Genomic DNA, 20,222 nt, shown 5'->3' on the forward strand with positions numbered 1-20,222 from the left:
GAAGAGACGCTCCCAGGTCCAGAACTGTCCATCTCGGTCCCTTCTCCCCTCCATCCCCAGGGCTGTCTTCAGCCAGGCGGTCCCTTCACTCCAGAACGGCCTCCTGCGAGTCCTCAGTCCGAGAGGCTACCTCAGTTTGGGGCGGGGGCGGCAGTTCACTTCTGGCCCAGAATGAATGGAAGCCCCTGAGAAGGCTGGCAGGGCCGAACTCGGGCGTGCAGGGTGCCAGGGTCCGGTGCCATCGCCTTCCTGGCCATCCTCCCACCAGCGTCCCCCGACCCCACACACACACCCCGCCCCCAGTCCCCGGGTTTCTGCCTCCTCTCCCAAGCAGAGGGAGAGCCCTCAGGGGAGGAGTTAGGGCGGAGCTGGCTCCCAGGAAGGGGTTGGGGTCTTGCCCTGCCCACGTCTCAGGGCGGGGCCAGACGGGAAAGGGCTGAGTGTCTAGGGATCCCCCGCCTGGAGGCAGACAGCGTGTGGGAACTGCCGAGCCCTCGGTTCCCTTTCCCACCCCCGTTTATCTTCACTATCGCCCCGCCCGGGGAGGGGGTGTAAGTAGGAGAGGACTTAACGGTGGGTCCTGGGGTGAGCCTTCAGGGTGCGGTGTGAACTGGAGAGCACCTCGCCACCCCCAAATCCTTCCCAGCACCATCCCCCAACGTGGGGGGGAGGAGGCTAAAAATAATAGTTCTTTAAAACCAAAAAGACAGACAGTAACAAGTGCTGGCGAGGAGATGGAGAAATTGGAACCCTCATACACTGTGGGTGGGAATGTAAGATGGGGCAGCCGCTGTGGAAAACAGTCTGGCAGGTCCTCAGAAATGTTACCACGTGACCCAACGATTTCACTCCTAGGTATATACCCAGGGGGATTGAAAACACAATCCACACACACACACACGAAATCTGTACACAGTGTTCATAGCAACACTATTCATAAGAACCAAAATATAGAACCAATCTAATGTTCGTCAATTGATGAAAGGATAAGCAAAAAATGGTAACACGGTGGACTGTTATTCAGCCATAAAGAGGAATGAAGTACTGATATATGCTACAACATGGATGAATCTTGAAAATAGTACACTAGTTGAAAGAAGCCAGACACAAAAGGCCACATATTCCATTTATATGACACAACCAGAATAGGCAAATCTGAAAGACAAACTAGATGAGTGTTTGCGAGGGGAAGGGGGAATGGGGAAATGACTTCTAATGGGTATGGGGTTTCTTTTCGGGTGATGAAAATGCTCTGATATTAGACAGTGGTGATGGTTGCACCATTATGCAAATACGTGAAAAACCGCTGAATTGTACACTTAAAAATGGTGAATTTTATGGTATGTGAATTATACCTCAATAAAGCTGTTATTTGAACCTCCAGCTCTGAGGGCTGACATGGGGCTTTAGTCATAGGTCACACACAGCCAAAACCAGCTTGGGACACATGCCTGGGATCTAGAATCATGAAGCCAGGTACCCCTCTGTGGATGGTCTGTCTACTGTATTTTAATAAAGGCAGCATCACACTTTTTTCCAAATAGAGGAGTCCCTTGGCTTACTATCCGGGGTGTGTGTGTGTGGGGGGGGGGGGCTGGGTGCAGCCAAACGAGATCTCACAGCTTTGGGAAGATTCCTAATGAACGAAGAAACGAGGTGGTGAACACATGAGTGGATGGATCCCTTCCCCTCGCTCCCATCCCCTTGGAACCCCGAGAAAGCCAGTTTTTTTCTCACCCATCTCTGGTACTGGGTGCTGGTTGCCAGCCTGGAGGCCCAAATGGGAGCTCCCTAGCCCAAGGACCCACTTAAAACCAAGGCAGAAGTAACAGGTGTCAACACCCTTGCCCAGCCCTTAGCCTCCGGCCTTACTCGTCTGAGATGCCACCCCTGCTATCTTTCTGCCCCCTCAGGCCCACCCACACCCCTCATCCCCACCCCCAGACTGTGACAGGAATGAAGGACAGAAGGAGGTAGTAGATGCCACTTGCTGTCCCCTGGACCCTGAACTTTACTGTTTAAAACCCATGACGACCAATCGCTCAGTCAACAAATCCCCATTGAGCCAGCTCTGTGCCCGGCCCCTTCCTGGGTGCTGAGGACACAAGCAAGGCAGATACCTCCGGTGTGGTTGGGACGCAGATGCCAAGTAGGCACAGGCACACCAGGGGCTCAAGGAGCTGCAGGTTACACCACAGGATGGGTGAGCTTCTTGGAGGTGACTTCTGAGCTGACTGAGCTTTGTAATAGGATGAACAAGAATGCTTCCCGGGGGGCACTGACCACCATCCATCCCCCCAGTCATCAGGGCCTGTGGCTTCCATAGCCCCCCGTTTCCCCCTCAGGCACTGATGGCCTTATATTGTCACTGCCCACTTAGGATCTGTCTCCTCCTGTCCCCTTAAGGACAGGTCCATCTCCATATCCCTAGAACTGCCCAGAACAGGGTGGGCAGAGAGCCTCTGTTGAATAAAGTGGTGGAGCTGGGTACAGGAAGGCAGGGGGCCATGTAGGCACAAAAGCCTGAAGGCCTCTTGTGCTTGGGGGTCCTCCTCCCCCTCGCAGACTGGTTTCCCCTTTGTGGTTTCTCCAGCTCCACCCTCTCAGCCCCTCCACCTTGCTCTGCATAGCTTCCTGCCCCTGACACTCTGGTCTGCGGCATCATGTCACTAACTGTCCATCTCTCCTATCTCCTGGCCCTGTTGGTGGCAGGCCTGGCCCAAGGCATCAAGGGCTCCCTCAGGGGCCAGGTAAGTGTCCCCAACCTGCTCCTCATGCCTGGGGCTCACCCCCTCAGAAACAGTGCTTTGTTCCTATTTCTCAGAGGGAGGAACTGAGGCTGGAGAGGTGATTGACGTGTCCAGGCCCACACAGGGAGAAGAACGGGTGAACTGGCTGCTCCCCTAACCCAGTCCTGGCACATCTGGGAGCTGAGGTGTGGTCCCAGCGATGACTCCTCACCTCTCCCCCTCCCCACTGCCCTTGGTTGTTTTTCCAGGACCCAGGTCCCCAGCCTCTGGAGCTGAAAGAGGTCTTCACATTGTTCCAGATCCGATACAACCGGAGTTACTCACACCCAGCAGGTATCATGGGGCGCAAATGTCTCTGGTCCAACCTCCCTTCTCCCATTTAATAGACAAGGAAATCAAGGCCCAGCATGGGGAATGTGCTTGGCCACAGCCACTCAGCAGGACAGGGACAGGGCTGGGGGTGTACGCCCTGGTTTCCCAAATGCACAAGCGGGGACACGATCATCCTTGGCTACGAACCTGGAGGGAGGCGGCAGCTGTTGGGGGTCCGACTGGTCCAAGAGGATACTTCGCCTCCAGGGCCACTTTGCTGTGACTGCAGGCAGCAGGCAGGAGGCCGCCATCTAGTCATGAGTTCATTCAGCAAACACCCAAGGATACCCATTTTGTCCCCAAGCTGGGGACTCCCTCTCCACCCCCAAGAGTTGCCAGCCCTGCCCCTGCCCTCTGGATCTCATCTCCCATAGGGGGATGGTCTTTGAGCACCTTTCAGCCCAGACTTCCTGTGCCATGGACCTGTACCCCACCCTCCCCCGCCTCGTTCCAGCCACAGACTTGCGGTCAGAGATGTGAAGTACAGAGAGAGATGACCTGGCAGGAAGCCGGTCTCTAACCATCCACTTTTCCCTTGAGTCACTCTGCCTTCCGACCCTTTCCTTGGCTTCTTCCCCAGCTGGGCGGAGATACCCCTCTTCTGGCCTCCTAGGAAAACCCAACCCTAGGGGCGCTGGGGAGCCACTTCCTTGGCCCAGGTGTCTGTAGCAGGGCCTGCAAGGACCACGGGAGACGAGCCAGTGCTCACCTGGGCGAGTGCGGATGGGAAGCCAAGCCAGTGACCACTTCCTACCCCTGGGGGCTTGGGAGCCAGCCTAGGACAACCTCCTTTTGGTCTAGAGCATGCTCGCCGCCTGGACATCTTTGCCCGAAACCTGGCCAAGGCTCAGCAGCTGCAAGAGGAGGACTTGGGCACAGCTGAGTTTGGGGTGACTCCATTCAGTGACCTCACAGGTATTGGGACCCCCTCCTGGCCCCTAGGTGGTAGGTGGGGAAGCAGAACCTTCTCCAGGGATACTAGCAGATGGACAGGGCAGGTTTTTGGCTTTTGTTTCCCAGACGGACTCTGAGGACCAGAGGCCTGGGTGCTTGGCCCAAATCAGAGATCAGGGGCAGGAACTCCGGAGGCCTGGGTCGCAGCCCAGCTCAGGGGGAGGCAGCAGGTGCAGGGGAGTGCACCCCAGCAAGGAACCTGGCCTCTCTCTAGGCCTCAGTACCCTTGCCTTGCTGTCTCCCAGGGTATTAGGGGGACTCAGATGGCTGAGGATGTGGATGGCTGAAGTGAGAGGCAGACTGTGGGGGAGAGGGGGTAAAAACTGCGAAACTTGGGGGCCCCATCTGTCTCCCAGAGGAGGAGTTTGGCCAGCTTTACGGGCATCAGAGGGTGGCGGGAGAGGCCCCAAGTGTGAGCCAAAAGGTAGGGTCTGAAGAGTGGGGGCAGTCGGTGCCCCCGACCTGTGACTGGCGGAAGAAGGCTGGCATCATCTCATCCATCAGGAACCAGGTATCTGCCCCCATGCGGCCTGGCCCAATCCAGCCCTGGTGGCGGGAGGGGGAGGAGAGGGGCAAGGCCTGCATTCCCTACCCCCACCCCCATCCTTCTACCACTAGCAAAACTGCAACTGTTGCTGGGCCATGGCAGCAGCGGGCAACATCGAGGCCCTGTGGGCCATCAAATACCATCAGTCTCTGGAAGTCTCCGTGCAAGGTATGGCTGGGGGAGGGGACCTGTGTGACTGAGACGGGGATGCCTGAGGCCCGGGCACCCACACTGTCCCTCCTTGCACCAGAGCTGCTCGACTGTGACCGCTGTGGGAATGGCTGCAAGGGCGGCTTCGTCTGGGACGCGTTCATAACTGTCCTCAACAACAGTGAGTGCCTGTCTCTCGGGGCAGGTGTGGGTGTGTGTGTGTGTGTGTGTGTGTGTGTGTGTGTGTGTCGGGGGGGGGGGTGGGATGTTCCGGAGCTGAGCCGAGTCTCCTCCGGGGCTTTGCCCATGTCCAGGTGGCCTGGCCAGTGACAAGGACTACCCATTCAAGGGGAACAGCAAAACCCACAGATGCCTGGCTAAGAAGCATAAGAAGGTGGCCTGGATCCAGGATTTCATCATGCTGCAGCCCTGCGAGCAGAGTACGGGCAGGATGGAGACACACGGGCGGGCCCAGGGGGGAGAATGACAGGGACAGACAGACCAGGACAGACGGGGCTACAGACAGAGATGGAGGGATTTGGGGGCGGGGGGTAGGGCGTGGGAAAGAGAAAGAGATAGAGATACCCATGAGCCGAGAGCAGGGGGCACAGGGCAGGCAGGGCCTGACGGCACCTTCCACCCCCAGGCATCGCCAGGTACTTGGCCACCCAAGGCCCCATCACTGTGACCATCAACATGAAGCTACTGCAGGTGGGATAAGGTAGGGAACTGGGGGGAGGGGTATATAGGGGAGGTGGCCCCCGACTCAGCCTCTCTGCCCCTGCAGCAATACCAGAAGGGTGTGATCAAGGCCACACCTACCACCTGTGACCCCCAGCTTGTGAATCATTCTGTCCTGCTGGTGGGTTTTGGTAAAAGCAAGTCGGTGGAGGGGAGGCAGGCAGAGGCGATCTCATCCCGGTCTCATCCTCATCCTCGCTACTCCATCCCATACTGGATCCTGAAGAACTCCTGGGGGGCCAACTGGGGTGAGGAGGTGAGTGTGATCTACTGGGGGCGGGAGGACAGGGCAGGACAGACCTCTCCCCACCGTCTGGCCCTGATGTCCCCTAACTTCCTAGGGCTATTTCCGGCTGCACCGAGGGAGCAATACCTGCGGCATCACCAAGTACCCGTTCACTGCCAGAGTGGACAAACCCGTTAAGAAGCACCAAGTCTCCTGCCCTCCCTGAGCCCACCTGGCTGCCCCTCAGCTCTCTCCTGCTGTGCCAGCTACCTCCCTGCCCACCCCACCCCAAGGTTTTTGCCTATTCTCCCAGTATTTCTGCTACGGATTGAATAAACCTAGACAAGACCCCGGTCTTCAGAGTGGACTCAGCTGGGGTGGGGAAATGGATGGGGAGTACATAGATACCATTCTCTGACATGTCCTAGTCCCTGCGGGGCCAACGGACACATACATCCTTAGACACTGTGACACTCAGAGACACGCGCGTGCAACCTGCACACACTCCCACACGCGGACCCATATGTGTACCCACTCACAGCCTCCTCCAAAGTCATGGCAACTTTATTGTCAATGTGGGCAGGGCAGGGGGAGGGGGCCTCAGTCATGACAGAGACGCAGGAGGCAGCCACGGAGGGTGCCCATGTAACGGTCCCAGAGGGCCTGGTGCCTGCAATGATAACAGTAACGGTATCGGCTGATGTTTACTGTATCCCCATCGTGTCATGACACTGCTCTAAGTGCTCTCTACACCTTCACTCGTTTAATCCTCACAATATTCCTATGATCCTTATCACCCCCAGCTTATGTATGAGGGAATTGAGAAGAGGAGAGGTTAAGGAACCTGTCCAAAGTCGGGGTCACAGCTTCCAAGAGGTGGAGCTGAGACTCTAGTCGACAGAGACTTCCACCTCCAGGGCGACAGAACAGGGAACTCTGAGTCTGCAGGAGGGCTAGGCCCCAGAAGGAGGCCGGCAGAGTGAGGAGGCCTGGGGTGTCTCACCGGAAGCCATCCAGGGAGTGGACCGATGCCGAATACTGATTCAGGAAGAGTCGCACATCGTTCAACGGCCAGTGATCGGAGCGGCAGGGTTCCACGAACTGTGGGCCCAAGGTAACATCTAGCACTGGTACAGCCCAGGGACAGGCCAGGATGGGGATCAGACGGCAGCGGGCAGGACAGCTCACCTTCTCCACAAGGTCCACAAACAGGTCTCTGACATCCTTATTGTGGGTCAGCTTGGCGGCCACATTCACCAGCCCCCGGGACAGGTTCTGTGGGGCAGGGAGCCTGGGAGTTCTGCCTTCTGCCCAAGAGGCTGGGGGCTGAGCCCAAATCTATCCACCTCCCTCAATCAAATAACTCCCCATTGTTTAAGAGCTGGCTCCCCGCTCACAGGCAGGCAGAGGGAGCAGCAGCGCCACCTGCCGGTCAATCTCAGGCATGAGCAGAGTTGCCCGGAGGGGACAGTGCTCTGGAGGCTGACGATGCCAATGGGACAGAGACTGGATTGGGCCACAGACCTTGAAGTTAGCTTCCATCTCAGAGAAGACCCCGAGCTTTCCCCGGAGGGCAGTGCACACCAGGCTGCAGGGAGACAGGGTCAAGCCCAGAGTCGCCTGGGCCCCCACTTCAGGCCCCGCCCCACAGACCCCAAGGGTCACCTCTTGTGCAGGTCCAGAAGGTCCTTGTCAGCAACAAGCACCTTGAGCTCCTTCAAGTCCTGGAGAAACTCCTTGTCTAAGTCCATGTCCATGTCATCCGCCTGGGGGTCTGAGTGAGGTCCATGAAGGGAGTTGGGGTGGGAGATAAAAACCCCTCCTGTGACATCCCGAGCCTTCCTCCCCCACCACCTCATTGCGCCCCATGAGACAAAAGAGCGAGTGGAGTGTGAGGGAGGCGGAGTGACTGGCCCCAAGCCACAGGGAAGCCGGGGGCCCTTTGTCTGCAGATGTGTGGGTGGGAACACTGGAGTGTGAGCAGAAGTGACCGGGGAGGGGCCCCGAAGAAGAAAGGATGCTGGCAATGGGGGCCTGCAGGAGAAACTGCTGGTGGGAAGCCAGGCCCTGAGAAGGTGAGGAGGTGTCCAGGCACCTGGGTCAGTGGGGGCCTCACCGACGGCTCCGAGGGTCCAGTTCTGGATCATGAGCTCAGCACAGAAGGCAAAGTCCCCAAAGCTCAGATACTGCAGTTTTTTCTTCCCTGTCTCAAAGCGATTGTTGGCAAAGAAGACGATGGCTGCATAGTCCCTGCAGGGAGAGGAGAGTGGGCCCATCAGGGCTTGAAATTCCTTCTTAGCAAGCAGCTCCCACCTGCAACACTGGCTGGGCATCCGAGTTCTGGCCTCTCTCTACCCTAACTCACTGTGTGATGTGTGTTTCAAGTCACTTTTCTCTGGGCTTCCTCATCTGGGCAAAGAGAAGGTTTCAGCCCAGGTCTCCTAAGGGACACAATGGGAGACCACAGGGTAACAGCTACCATTCACTGAGTACATACTAAGCCCCAGGGGTTGTGCCATCATGGGCTTTCCATGTGGCACCTCACAATAGCCCAGTTGGTGAATGGCCAGGCTGGGATTCAAACCCAGGCCAGTCTGATCCAAAGTACAGACCAGGAGTGGGACAACCATCCCCCCAACCCAGCCAGGAGGTCAAGCGGGTTGGGGTGGGGAATATGGACCAGCCTCAGGGGGCAAGGAAGGAGTGTGCAGGAGGGGGAGGCAGCTGGCTCCTCACCTAGCCCCTCACCTGGCCCCTCACCTGGCCAGCCGGTCGGACAGGAGGAAGTGTTGCTGGATGTTATCGACCAGGGAGCCCCGCATTTCCTCCACCACCTTGAAGACTCGCTTAAAGTTGTCAAACTGCAGGGCAGTTAGAGGAGGAGGGAGGACTGGTCAGAGGTTGCTCACCCAATAAGCTGTTTAGTGAACGTCCCTCTATCACCTACCCACCTATCCAGTCAACAGACACTGATGGAGCATTTGTTATTCCTTCAACAAACTATTAATTATTAATACCCGTTATCAATTCAACAAGTGTTCACCAGCTTCTGCCATCTTGCCTTGGATACATGTTTACTCACTCTTATCAATAAATTCACCCCCATTTTAGCATCATGTTCTCTAGTTCTTCACTAATTTGTGCTGAAACTGACCCTCCTGGCTAAGCCCCAGGAAAGCTAAGGTCAGATCTGGGCTTCTGAGAGGTCACTCTGGCTGAAGAGTAGGGGATGGCTTGGAAGGGACAAAAAGAGAGCAGAGTGGATATGAAGCCACTGCCACCGAGGTGCTGGAGGAGCCTGGAGGTGGGGCAGTGACCAAAGGGATGGTGTGAAGGGGCGGGCTGCAGATGAGTGTGGTGTCCACCTGTCTCCGGCAGCTCTTGAGGGTGATGCCTGTTTTGGTGCTGATGTCATCCAGGTCTTTCTTGGTGCCCTTGGACAGCTTCTTGCCCAGCACCTCCCGCACAAAGGCCTCGTCAAAGGCATAGTACCTGTGAGGAGTCAGGGGACACTACTGACTTTCCATAAAAGAGGGGAAAGGAGAACTGGCAGGATCTGGGTTTGGCCCCTTCTGCTCTCAAATTTCTCCCGGCCTAGATAAGCCCCGTCCCTCCCTGGGCCTCATTTTCAGCCTGCAAAATGGGTATCTGGCCAGACTGGTTGGCGCCCCCACCATCCCGCCAGGTGAGCACCTCTCGATGAGCAGCGCCTGTCGAGAGGGCGGGATCTGAAAGATGAGCTGGTGCAGCAGCTTGGGCGGGGCGTGTAGCAGGCGCTCGAGCATTTGGAAAGTACGGTAGTGGTCCATGGTGTCGCTCTGCAGCACCGCTGCTGTGGCGCCAGTCTGCTCCAGGATTCCCGAGCGCACCCTCAGGGCCACCGCGTCGCTCACTGGGAAGTGAGCGCTAGCATCAGGCCCCGCCCCGCCGACCCCAGAGGCCCTTCAGGGATTCCAGCCCCGACCCCTAGGTATTCGGTACTCCCAGGTCTCTGCCCACTGCCCTATAGGATGCCTACTCCTGGCTCTGCCCGCTCTCCCATCCAAAACAACAGCTCCGCCAAACCGGCACCCACAGACGGTCCCCCACAGACCCGAATAACCGTCCAGCCAGAGGCGATACACGTCCTCGTCGATGAGGGTCGTATTCCCCACGAAGATGTCCAGCTCGCTGGTCATGGCGACGCCCGGACCCGGGCGCTACCGCAGCCCCCCAGCAGGAGCAAGCACTGCCCGGGCCCGGCGCGCCGCCGCCGGGCCACTTCCGGGAGCACACACATTCGGCTCCCGGCACCCGGAGCCAGAAAAGGACTACTTCCGGGACAGAGCGAGTCTGGGCAGGAGCGGCGAGGAAAGAGGCGGAGGCGGGGGCAGTGGAGTAGCCCCTCCCTCCTCCCAGCGGGAGGGAGAATCTCAGGCTCTCAGTCCCCACCCCATCCCACCCTCACCCCGGCCAGGTTAGCTGGAGGGCGTCCAGAGTCAAGGTCTCCGGCCACTTTGCCCTATCCCGGCAACCTCTACCCTCACATCCTCCTGGTTTTTCTCTGCCCTTTTCGGGGCCTCCCTACTTTGACCTGTATCCTAAATTTAGGGGCTCCACTGGGCTCTATCCTAAGTCTTTTCTCTGAAAAAAAGGTGTCTGGCTCGTCCTCAAGGGCCCTTGCTGGGAGGGAGCCCCTCAGTCCATCCTGCAGACGAGCCCCGCTCTTGAACATGGGGCACCTGTTCCCATGGTTTTAACCACCCCCCCCGACACACACACTAATGACCTCTCTTATTCTGCAGCTTAGAGCTCTGTCTGGAAGTCCACATCCAGACGGCCACCTATGTGTGACTCCACTCTGTCCCCCACAGGACCTTCAAAAGCCAGACAGACCTGTGCGTCTCCCGGATCTGTTTCTTTCCTGCGTTCCTATCTCGGTGACAGCCCCACCATCCATGCGGTTCTCATACCAGAAACCTGGGCTTTCTCCCAGACTCCTCTCTCCCTACATTCAGTTCTGCCGATTTGCCTCCTGAATAGTTCTAGTATCTGTTCTGTCCTCTCCACCCCCACTGGCACTGTCCCAGCCCACTCCTTCTGCATAGCTCTCCTTGCCCATTGACACAGAGTTCTTAGTAATCTCTCTGCCTACATCCCCTCCCTGTGGTCCGTCCCACACATAGCCGTCCAAACAACCTTTTTAAAAAATGCGTATTTAAAAACGTTACTCTCCTGCTTAAATTCTTACTGGCCTGTGTAAATGCTCCAGCCTGGTATTGAAAACTCTTAAAAATCTGGCTTCTGACTACCTTTGTTACCTCCCTTCCTCTCTTACCACTTTCTCTAAGCACCTGCCTTTCCAAAACAAACAAATAAACAAAAAACCCAAAAAACAAGGTACTGTCACTGTTTCTAAAGCAGCGAGGCTCTTTCAGACCCCAGCGATTTTCATCATGCTATTCCCTCTCCTTGAAATAGCTCTCTCATTACTTGCCAAAGTCCTATGCATCTTTCAGGGCCCTTCGGATATCACCTGTTTTGGGAAACCTTTTGCAGGTAGGGGGTGGTCCCTCAAAATGTGCTCTTCTTCCATTTGCTTTTTGTTTAATGCAGCTTGTCTCCTCTGCCAGATTACGATCTCTTTAAGGACAGTATAAGGATATTGATTGTTTGTTTCTGCATAATCCTTACATACAATAATAGTTTATTGAACAAAAGAATCCCTTGTATGCCCCTCCCACTGGGCAGGACACGGTCCGTGAGAGGGAGAATAGGCTGATGGTGAGCCAGGACGTTTGGACTTATGTTTCCGTGGACTGGGAGCGATGCTCAGTGAGCCGAGACTCTTGAGTTCGAGCAAAGCTAGGAAGGAAGGAAAGGAGATCCGTCTGGATTTCGTCCGGGGGTGGGCAGGAAAGTCGGGGGCCGACCCCCGAATCTTGGTTCTCAGAGGGAGCTCGAGCTTGAGGAGGTTTGGAATTGGAAGGTACGAAGCTTCTGGTTTGCGGTTGACTGCCGCGGAGGTCGGTGACGCGGATACCGAGTGTCCGCGATGGTCGGGGACTCCGCGGTCCAGAGTGGGCGGGGAAGGGTCTCGCTCCCGGCTCCTAGGCCCCGCCCCCTTCCGAGGGAGCTGGCTCGGATTGGCTGTTCTTCCTAGACGTCATGCGGTGCCGCCCCGGCGCGCGCCCCGCCGCGTGCCCACCCCCGCGCGGCTGCTGCAGCCTAAGCTAGCTCGACCACAGCCTGTCCGCGGAGCGGATGCCTGAGCCCCAGCGGCGAGGAGCTCGTCGTGGGGCTCCTGGGCCGCGGCGGCGGGCAGGCGATGCTCCAGAGGCTTGAGCAGCCATGGAGGCCGAGACGGGCGGCCTGGCGGAGCTGACGGATGAGGAGATGGCGGCTCTGGGCAAGGAGGAGCTGGTGCGGCGCCTGCGGCGGGAGGAGGCGGCGCGCCTGGCGGCTCTGGTGCAGCGCGGCCGCCTCATGCAGGAGGTGAATCGGCAGCTACAGGGTCACCTGGGCGAGATCCGCGAGCTCAAGCAGCTCAACCGGCGCCTGCAGACCGAGAACCGCGAGCTGCGCGACCTCTGCTGCTTCCTGGACTCGGAGCGCCAGCGCGGGCGGCGAGCCGCTCGCCAGTGGCAGCTCTTCGGGACCCAAGCATCCCGAGCCGTGCGCGAGGATCTAGGCGGTTGTTGGCAGAAGCTGGCCGAGCTGGAAGGCCGCCAAGAGGAGCTGCTGCGGGAGAACCTGGCTCTTAAGGAGCTCTGCCTGGCGCTGGGCGAGGAGTGGGGCCCCCGCGGCGGTACCGGCGGCTCGGGGGGCTCTGGCGCTGGGCCGACACCCGAGCTGGCCTTGCCCCCCTGCGGTCCCCGTGACCTGGGCGATGGAAGCTCCAGTACCGGCAGCGTGGGCAGCCCCGATCAGTTGCCCCTGGCCTGCTCCCCAGATGATTGAAGGCACAGCTTCGCGCCGACGCCCGCCCGGATTGCTCCTCCCGCGCGGAGATTGCGGTGGACCTCGGCACCCGGACGCTGCGCACGAGGGGCCGCTGGCATGGACTTAGAAACCCTAACACTGAGGAGGGCCCCTGGCGCTCGCTGGCGGGGCAGGAGGGGGACTGGAGGCTGGAGCGGAGGGACTTGCTGGGGGCTGGGTGGAGGCTAATAAACTGTGGCGGAAGCAGAGCCCATGGCTGGGGCAGCGTCTGTTTGGGACTCGCCGGCGTTGGGACGAGGGCGGGGACGTTGAGACTGGGTACCATTCCCATCTGGAGGGACTGCAGAACTAAGGTGGCTGACTCCCCCATTACTTCCATCCTGGGGCGGGATGTGGGACCGTGGTAAGCCACTGGCTCCCCCCATCAGGCCCCAGGACAGGCCGTAATCCAGCCCCTGAAGTGGCTCCAGCTCCCTTCCCGGCTCCTTCCTGTCCAAGACAATGGGGCAGGAAGCAGGTGTTGGGGGCCTGAAACCCACTCAGCCTCCTCCCGGGAGGCTGGAAGGGGCATAACAGTGCCCTCCTGTGGGAGCGCTGTGGGCCCCCACCAGGAGGAGGATGGTAATCCTCTTGGCTTGGCACCTCACAGCACTTCTGTTCCTCCTCTCAGTCTTGGAGATGAGGCAGAACAGACGTAGCCTCACTTGTCAGATAAGAAAATCAAGGTCCAGAAATATCAAATAATTTGTCCAAGGTCATGTAGTGAATTGGTGGAGCTGAAATGGGAGCCTAGGGCTTCTGGCTCCAAATCTTCTCCCTTTAGCCTCTGGGTCCAATGAGAGCAGGCTAGAGCTGCAAGGCTTTTATTCCATTTTGGCAGGTTTGTATAAAAATACTCTCTTTAGGAAAATAAATAGCAGCTGCCCACGCTGTGGAGGCTTGGAGCTAAAGTCTTCTCAGAGCTGGGGGCTGCAGGTCAGCTCATCACAGAAACCTCTGGCACCCTCCTGAGCTGTTCCATTTAGGAGGGGCTGGCAGAGTGTCCTGGTTCAATAACCTGGTGCTGCTGGCAGTGGGGCTGGGTGAGTTAGTGTTCTCGGCGGGTAGAGCATCACCTCCTGTCAGGGGTAGGATTGGGTGAATCACAGGAAGAGGGTGATGATGACTATAGGGGTGATCTGCAGGGGTTTAGGGCTCCAGAGGACCTCTGAGAATCTACAAAGTCCCTTGGGAGCTGCCCGGAATTTTCTCCAACAAACAGGAACCATTTTGTCTCTGACTTAGTGCAAACTGTGCTAGAGAGGCCAGCTCTAGAGAAACAGTGGGCAGCTTTGGTAGCCCCAAGCTGTCACTACCAGGAAGCAAAATATGCCCAGTCTCATCTGGAGGGATGGAGAAGAATCTGCTGGGGTTGGACATGAGATATGGTCCAGGCCAGCTGGACCAATGGGCAGGGAAATATTGGTGAGGGTGGCACCCGCAGGGAGTGGGGGCTGGAGTGCCTCATAAGGCCAGGAGGGTTGGGGAGCCAAGGGGGTCAGAAGAGGGGTCCCCACTGCTGCTGCTACTCCTGCGGTGGGCTGAGGCACAGGGCTCCGGTGTGCTGGGGTAGGTGAAGACCAGACTGGGGGTGAAAGGAGTCAGGGAGGGTGTGGTCATGAGCGTGGGAGTGTGCAATGCTTCGGGTTCAAGCACAGGCCCTGGGGAAAGGGAGATACAAGGCACAGAGCGGGAGGGGGCTGGTGGGCTGCTGGTGCCACTGGTACTGCCTGTGCCGCTGGTTTCGCTCTCCTTGGCCCCTTCTGGGATTTTGCAGATGGGGCGGTGGGCTTCCAGCACCAGCTCCAGGCGCTCCTTCTGTTTCTGCAGCTCCTCAATCTCTCGCTGCAGCCCGGATTTCTCGTCCTCCAGTTTGTCGGTCTCCTGTGGACGATCAGGAGAGGAGTCAAGAGGATGAGGGCTGAATACCGCGGAGCCTCCCGCGGTGGTAGTGGTTGGGAGGTTGGGCCGCGGAAAGTGGGGGGTGGTGGCGAGGGGGCGGGGGGAGTGGGGCGTCTCCAGCAAGTCTGGACTACAACTCCCATGAGTCGATGGGAGAAAATGGGCACGACTCCCATCAGGCTCGGGGGGCATCTTCGAAGGACATTGTCGGTCCCAGCTTCAGCTCTTCTCTGTTCAGAGTGAGACGTGCTGCAATTAATTTTTAATCACTTTTTCCTCGTCGGAGTGCGCCTCCGACAGGGAGCCGGGTGGGGGGGGAGGGGACTTCATATACCGGCGCCCCCTGCGGCCCCGCGGGCTCTTGGGAACTGGGGGCCTTCTGGGGTTGGGTGGGCCGGGACCTGGGCACCCTCCGCACTCGCCGGTGCTCACCGCCTGCAGGAAGTCGGTCAGTTCTTTCCTCCGGTTCCTGCACTTGGCCGCGGCTAGCTTGTTCCTCTCGCGCCTCACTCGACGGCGTTCCTCCTCCTCGGGGCTGATCTGGGGAGGGTAGAGAGAGCAGTGAGGTGGACTCTGTGCTGCTGGCCCAGTGATAGGAGCCTGGCGGAGGGCATGGCAGCGCAGGGGCGCCCTCAGCCTGCGTTTTGGGACCTCCGCACCCCGACCGGTTCCCCGCTTTAGTAAGCTTGGATGAGTCATATTTCCTCCTCGCACCCAGCTTTTGCCTCCTATGATTTCTCTCGGAATGCCCTTCCCGTCCTTCTACAAACCTTAACCCTCTTCCTCTCCCAGGACTCAGCTAAGATCCCCTACCCGACCCCAGCCGTTCCTGGAAGACTTCTTTCATTCCGCAGCTATAAGTGGCCTTTCCTCCCCTGAGCCTCTGGGACCAGGCCACTCTTTTTAAAAGGAACCTCATTCTTTTCAGTATCTTGATAACCAGGTCTCCTCTTCCCCAGGGGCTGTAAGCACCAAGAGGGGCTAATGGGAGTTGCTAAGTAGTTGTTCATCGGGAATCTACTATGTGCCAGCTAAGAGCTTTACACAGATTCCTTTTTTCTTTTAATCATTTAAATTTTATTTTATTTATTTTTTATACAGCAGGTTCTTATTAGTTCTCTATTTTATACATATTAGTGTATATATGTCAATCCCAATCTCCCAGTTCATCCCACCCCACATGCCCCCCACCCCGCCGCTTTCCCCCCTTGGTGTCCATACGTTTGTTCTCTACCTCTGTTTACACAGATTCTTAACCCAACTTTTCGTGTAAGGAACTGAAGCCAAGAGAAGACGAATAACTTGTTTGTGGTTCCAGAGCAGAAATTAAAATCCACTCACTCTATTTAACATTGAGAAAGAGGCCAGCTGATGGAGACCACCTCCCCCGAAAGGATCCCACTCACAGCTCACAGCCCCAGTCTAGGAGTACCCAGGATCATGGCTGAAGGAAGTCCAGGAGCCTGCCTCTGGGGCTTACACCATGGTCCCCTTCCAGTTGGTCACAAAAGCCAGCCATTCTGTTTCTGGGGAAGTCACCCCTGGCCGATCGCACATCTTTCTTAGGATCCTGACGTCCTCCCCGTCCTCTACCCTGCTGTCAGAGCAAGCTCTTTAAAGTGCAGACCTCACCCACTATAGTCTCAGATACCAAAATGCCCCAGAGAGAGGAAAGAGGAACCACTCCCTAAAGACCCTCTAGCTCTTATTCATTTATTTTGGCACGGACTTTATTAGCAGTGTGCTGCTAAGAACCCTGGTTTGGGAGGTAAGAGTTCCCAGCTCTCTAAGCTTCAAGCCTTCTCTTAACCTCCTAGTGAGACAGTGTGGATTAGTGGTTACGATCTGACTTTAGAATTGGACAGACCTGTCTCATTACTCACTACTTGTGTGATCTTGGGCAAGTGACTACCTCTCTGTGCCTTCATTTCCTTGGCTGTAAAATGGGGAAAACCAGAGTTCATAACAAGAGGGTTTTCGTGAGGATTAAATGAGATAGAGAAACAGAGCCTCAGAGAGTAGCTGAAGGGAACCCTCCTCTTTCTGTTCTCTTCCCAGCAACATAGACAGCATAAGCCCGCCCTCTCCATACCTGTCAGCAGCTGGAGACCCTCTACTGTCCACACAACTTTCCACACATACACCTTACATGTTCTCACTGCTACCTCCGTTCCTGCTCCTGCCATCCCCTCTTCCTGGAATGTCTTTTCTTACATCTTTCTCTCTATTCAAATCCTACCCATCCTTCTAGGCCTGCAGGAAGCCTTCCTTGATCCAGAAGTGACTGCTTTTGCCCTCTGGGTCTCCCCAGGGGATCTCATCACTTTCTATCTTGGCCAGTAGTCACCAGTGGGTCTGTTCTCCCCATGCCCCTTCTAAGCCTGTGTTCTCCTTCTGGGCAAGAGCCTATGCTCTGCACCTCAGCACCCCTGTGGACACAAGAACCCGTGCAAACGCCACTGCTTCTTACCTGTTCACAGGGCCGGCGACGCACTGCTGGAGTTGGGCCCAGGGCCCGGATGACTCCTGGCCGGGGCTGTGGGGGACTGTACTGGGGGTAGGCCAGAGGCCTGGGGTAGCTGCTGGGTCCCAGGAAGTGAGGCTGAACCATCCACTGGAGCTCCTGGCTGCCACTCACAGTGTTGATGCTTGGCACGAGGTGGAACTTCTGAGGGATAAGACATGGCGGGCCAGGGATAAGGTCTCTGTGGATTGAGGGGCTTCCAGTAATAAAGTGTGAATTCCAGGTGCTGTCCCAACCACTTTACAAATACTGACTCATATAATTTGCACAACAGTATCTTCATTTTCCGACAGGAAAACAGTTGTCCCTAGACACACAGCCAATAAGTGGGAAGTGGGGTTTGGACCCAGGCAGCCAGGTTCTTCTTACCCGCTTTTGCACCCTGTCTGAGTCCCATCTACATAAAGAGGATAATGACAGCCCCTAACTTCGAGGGTGACTGTGAGAATCAGGTGAGAGAATGTGTGTGTGACAGAGCCTGGTAACTGGCAGGTGCCCAACACACAGGGGCCATGGTGGGCAAGAGCCACTGCTCTGGGTTCAAGCTAGCCCAGTTCTAATCTTAGCTCAGCCATTTACTGGCTGTCAGGGCGAATTATTTAACTTCAGTGTGCCTCCGTTTCCTTGTTTTTAATATTGTCATAGGTGAGGATTACAGCATTTCACTGATGCTCACAAGTTCCCTTCAGTAGCTCTGAAATCATAGTTGAATTGGCAACTTCTTTAAAAGAATTAGTGGCACAAAATAATGGTGGGTTTTAAAATCAGTGGGGTCTTGGATTCTGTGAGGTAAAGTAAATGAGGTGGAAACTGCCCATCACAATGCAAGGCTGCACAGTATGCGCTCCAGGTATTACCTGTCATGATACTTTCAGCCAGAAACGTGAGGAATGGGTTGAGATGGGGGCTCAGTGTTCCGGAGGAGAACTGGGTTCAAGCCCAGGCAAGTCTGGACAGCAGTGTCCCCGGCTCAGCGCTGCGGGCACAGTGACCCAGTGACCCCAGTTCCGGGCCGAGGTGCCGCCGGCAGCATCTCCCGCTCCCGAGGTTGTCCGGGCCCGGGACGCTCCGGGCCAGGAAGGGAGGGGCGCTCCGGGTGAGTCAGCCACCGTGACTCGGCCGCCGTGACTCGGCGGAACGGACGCCGCTTCTTCCCTCCCCTAGCGACACGTGCTCACGGCCCCTCGACAGGAAATGGGCACCTGCAGCCTCCCGGGTCCCCCCCCCCAGCCCGCAGCGGGCGCCGTTCGGGGCCGAGAGTCGGGGCCGCGGGAGTTGCCCGCTGCAGGACCTCGCGCACTTCCGGCACCCCGCGGTTTCCACCGGCCCCAACCCGTAAAAGGGTCAAGGGCCAGTCTCCCGGAGCCCACCAGGCTCCACTGCGCCGAGATGGGGATGAGGACTTGGCGACGGGGTGGGGAGGGACAAACAAACGGTCAGGCACACGGATGATCACAGACAGACTGCCGAGGATTCGCAGTCTGTCGGGGCTAGCCTGGCGGTGGATCCCGTGCGTAGGGACATCTCGGCGGCCGCGGCTCAGACTCCGGACCTCGGAAAGTGAGTCCGAGATGGATCAGACCCTCTCTGATCCTGTCGGGGCTAGGACTAATCCCGGACTAAGGGGTCCCCTTCCGACGCAGATGGGACAAAGAAATTACCGGTGAACAGGAAGAAGGAAAGAAGGTAACGGAGACGAAGGGACAGATAGACAGCAGACAGAGACGGGAAGGGGTACGAGCGCGAGAGGGGATGTTCGCAGATGTTTGCTCCGCCCGCCGCGCCCCTTCCGCTGGGTTGTGGGGGAGACAGTGCCCTTAGACAGCGGAGAATGGGCAGAATCCGCTGCCACTGCTCCGAGACCCATTCCCTGCTCCTTGTTCCCGGTCCCAGTCCCCGAGTGTGCGGGAGCGGCCCGCACAGTCCCAGGCTCCGTCCACCTGGGGATCCCAGGCGTCGGGTTCCTCTCACCTGCTGGCCTGTCGCCGGGGGATGCGCCGGGCCGCCGTACGCACCGCCGGCCCCGGAGCTCGGCCCGGGTTCCCCGTAGTCTCGGAACATGCCCTGGGCTGGCTGCTTTGTGGGGTCCGCGTCGGCGGCTTCGGTTCTGACTCACTCGCTCCTAGCGGAGTCTTTTCTTTTTATGAATGAGAAGTCCTCGGGCTGAACCACTTCCACTGGGGGTGGGAGGGGAGAGCGGGCGTATCGCAGAGGCTCTGGACAACTCTGGGCTCCACCTCTCCAGACGCACTGCCTTTTGTCAGTCCGCCCTGAACTTTTCATCGCCTCCTACGGTCCAGTAGCCGACTTTTGTTGGGCAAAAGGGGCGGACTTGGCGGCCCCCAGAGACAGCGGCGGGTCCGCCCCCTCTGACGTAGCTGCCCATACATGGTGCAATTTCCTCGCCGCGCCCAAGTGGAGCGAAGGATTCCCCTGCGGACAAACACACCTGAGAGCAGCCGGGCGCCCCGCCCCACCCAGCCCCGCCCAGGCCCCAAGCGCAGACCTAGACCCCCGCCGCCAGACTCCAGAGCCTCTCACTGCTTGGTCTGGCCTCAGTGTTTGCATCCGTAAAATGGGACGAAATAATCACATAGCGAGCTTGCCACGCGTGGGAAGTTGGAATGAAGAATGTGAAAGGGGTCTGGAAACTGTAAATCGGATTATAAATGTGATTGATGTAATTATTATCATCATCATCATTTACTGCCAGGGACCGTGCTACTGCCATTATTTCATGCCAGGAATCGTGCTACTACCATCCAAGTCATGGCGTGAGGCCCATTCACTGGCATTGTTTTCAGGTTCAGGTATACTAAAAAGTAAATAAATGATAAACCAGGGTTACCAAAATGGTGTACATTTTAAATGCTTACAATGACATGTTAATGCTTTGAACTACCCACAAATACAATGCAATATAATTACACTACTCACAGGATAATTTCAGGAGCTACAACAAATTTTAATTCAGAGCCCCTATAAGCAGTGAGAGCCTGTGGTGGGACACAGTTGTCCTGTGCTCTGATAAACGCCATCTTCTTTAAATACTGTAACTGCTCTTCCAGGACTGCGTAGTCACCAGCCTTGTTTGGG

General features: G+C 57.2%; 4 protein-coding genes across 6 annotated transcripts; 2 read left to right on the top strand and 2 right to left on the bottom strand.

The window, feature by feature from the left end:
• The first annotated feature begins 2,661 nt into the window (after window positions 1–2,661).
• On the top strand, window positions 2,662–6,061 carry CTSW (cathepsin W). The gene is made up of 10 exons (XM_068556822.1): window positions 2,662–2,750; window positions 2,999–3,083; window positions 3,924–4,037; window positions 4,433–4,587; window positions 4,695–4,791; window positions 4,874–4,954; window positions 5,088–5,213; window positions 5,420–5,484; window positions 5,561–5,770; window positions 5,856–6,061. Exons 1-10 carry the CDS (start codon window positions 2,664–2,666, stop codon window positions 5,964–5,966), a joined length of 1,131 nt encoding a protein of 376 aa, XP_068412923.1. The 5' UTR covers window positions 2,662–2,663; the 3' UTR covers window positions 5,967–6,061.
• A 227-nt stretch (window positions 6,062–6,288) lies between these two features.
• On the bottom strand, window positions 6,289–10,018 carry FIBP (FGF1 intracellular binding protein). 2 transcript variants are annotated; one of them, XM_068556824.1, is made up of 10 exons: window positions 9,834–10,018; window positions 9,434–9,632; window positions 9,106–9,232; window positions 8,501–8,601; window positions 7,836–7,990; window positions 7,406–7,514; window positions 7,265–7,328; window positions 6,929–7,015; window positions 6,744–6,841; window positions 6,289–6,410 (listed from the first exon to the last, which is right to left on the bottom strand). In XM_068556824.1, exons 1-10 carry the CDS (start codon window positions 9,916–9,918, stop codon window positions 6,341–6,343), a joined length of 1,095 nt encoding a protein of 364 aa, XP_068412925.1. In that variant the 5' UTR covers window positions 9,919–10,018; the 3' UTR covers window positions 6,289–6,340. The 2 variants fall into 2 exon arrangements, with proteins under 2 accessions (XP_068412925.1, XP_068412926.1); XM_068556825.1 differs by having other exon boundaries at window positions 7,857–7,990; window positions 9,834–10,017.
• A 1,885-nt stretch (window positions 10,019–11,903) lies between these two features.
• On the top strand, window positions 11,904–12,906 carry CCDC85B (coiled-coil domain containing 85B). Its single transcript, XM_068556828.1, has one exon. It carries the CDS (start codon window positions 12,071–12,073, stop codon window positions 12,677–12,679), a length of 609 nt encoding a protein of 202 aa, XP_068412929.1. The 5' UTR covers window positions 11,904–12,070; the 3' UTR covers window positions 12,680–12,906.
• A 602-nt stretch (window positions 12,907–13,508) lies between these two features.
• Window positions 13,509–19,407, bottom strand: FOSL1 (FOS like 1, AP-1 transcription factor subunit). Of its 2 annotated transcripts, none has more exons than XM_068556826.1 (4): window positions 19,098–19,407; window positions 17,073–17,270; window positions 15,035–15,142; window positions 13,509–14,584 (listed from the first exon to the last, which is right to left on the bottom strand). In XM_068556826.1, exons 1-4 carry the CDS (start codon window positions 19,185–19,187, stop codon window positions 14,165–14,167), a joined length of 816 nt encoding a protein of 271 aa, XP_068412927.1. In that variant the 5' UTR covers window positions 19,188–19,407; the 3' UTR covers window positions 13,509–14,164. The 2 variants fall into 2 exon arrangements, with proteins under 2 accessions (XP_068412927.1, XP_068412928.1); XM_068556827.1 differs by lacking the exon at window positions 19,098–19,407 and adding an exon at window positions 17,984–19,089.
• Between the last annotated feature and the right edge of the window lie 815 nt (window positions 19,408–20,222).

This window comes from Eschrichtius robustus, chromosome 11 (genome assembly GCF_028021215.1).
Source record: "Eschrichtius robustus isolate mEscRob2 chromosome 11, mEscRob2.pri, whole genome shotgun sequence".
Taxonomy (NCBI): Eukaryota; Metazoa; Chordata; class Mammalia; order Artiodactyla; family Eschrichtiidae; genus Eschrichtius; species Eschrichtius robustus.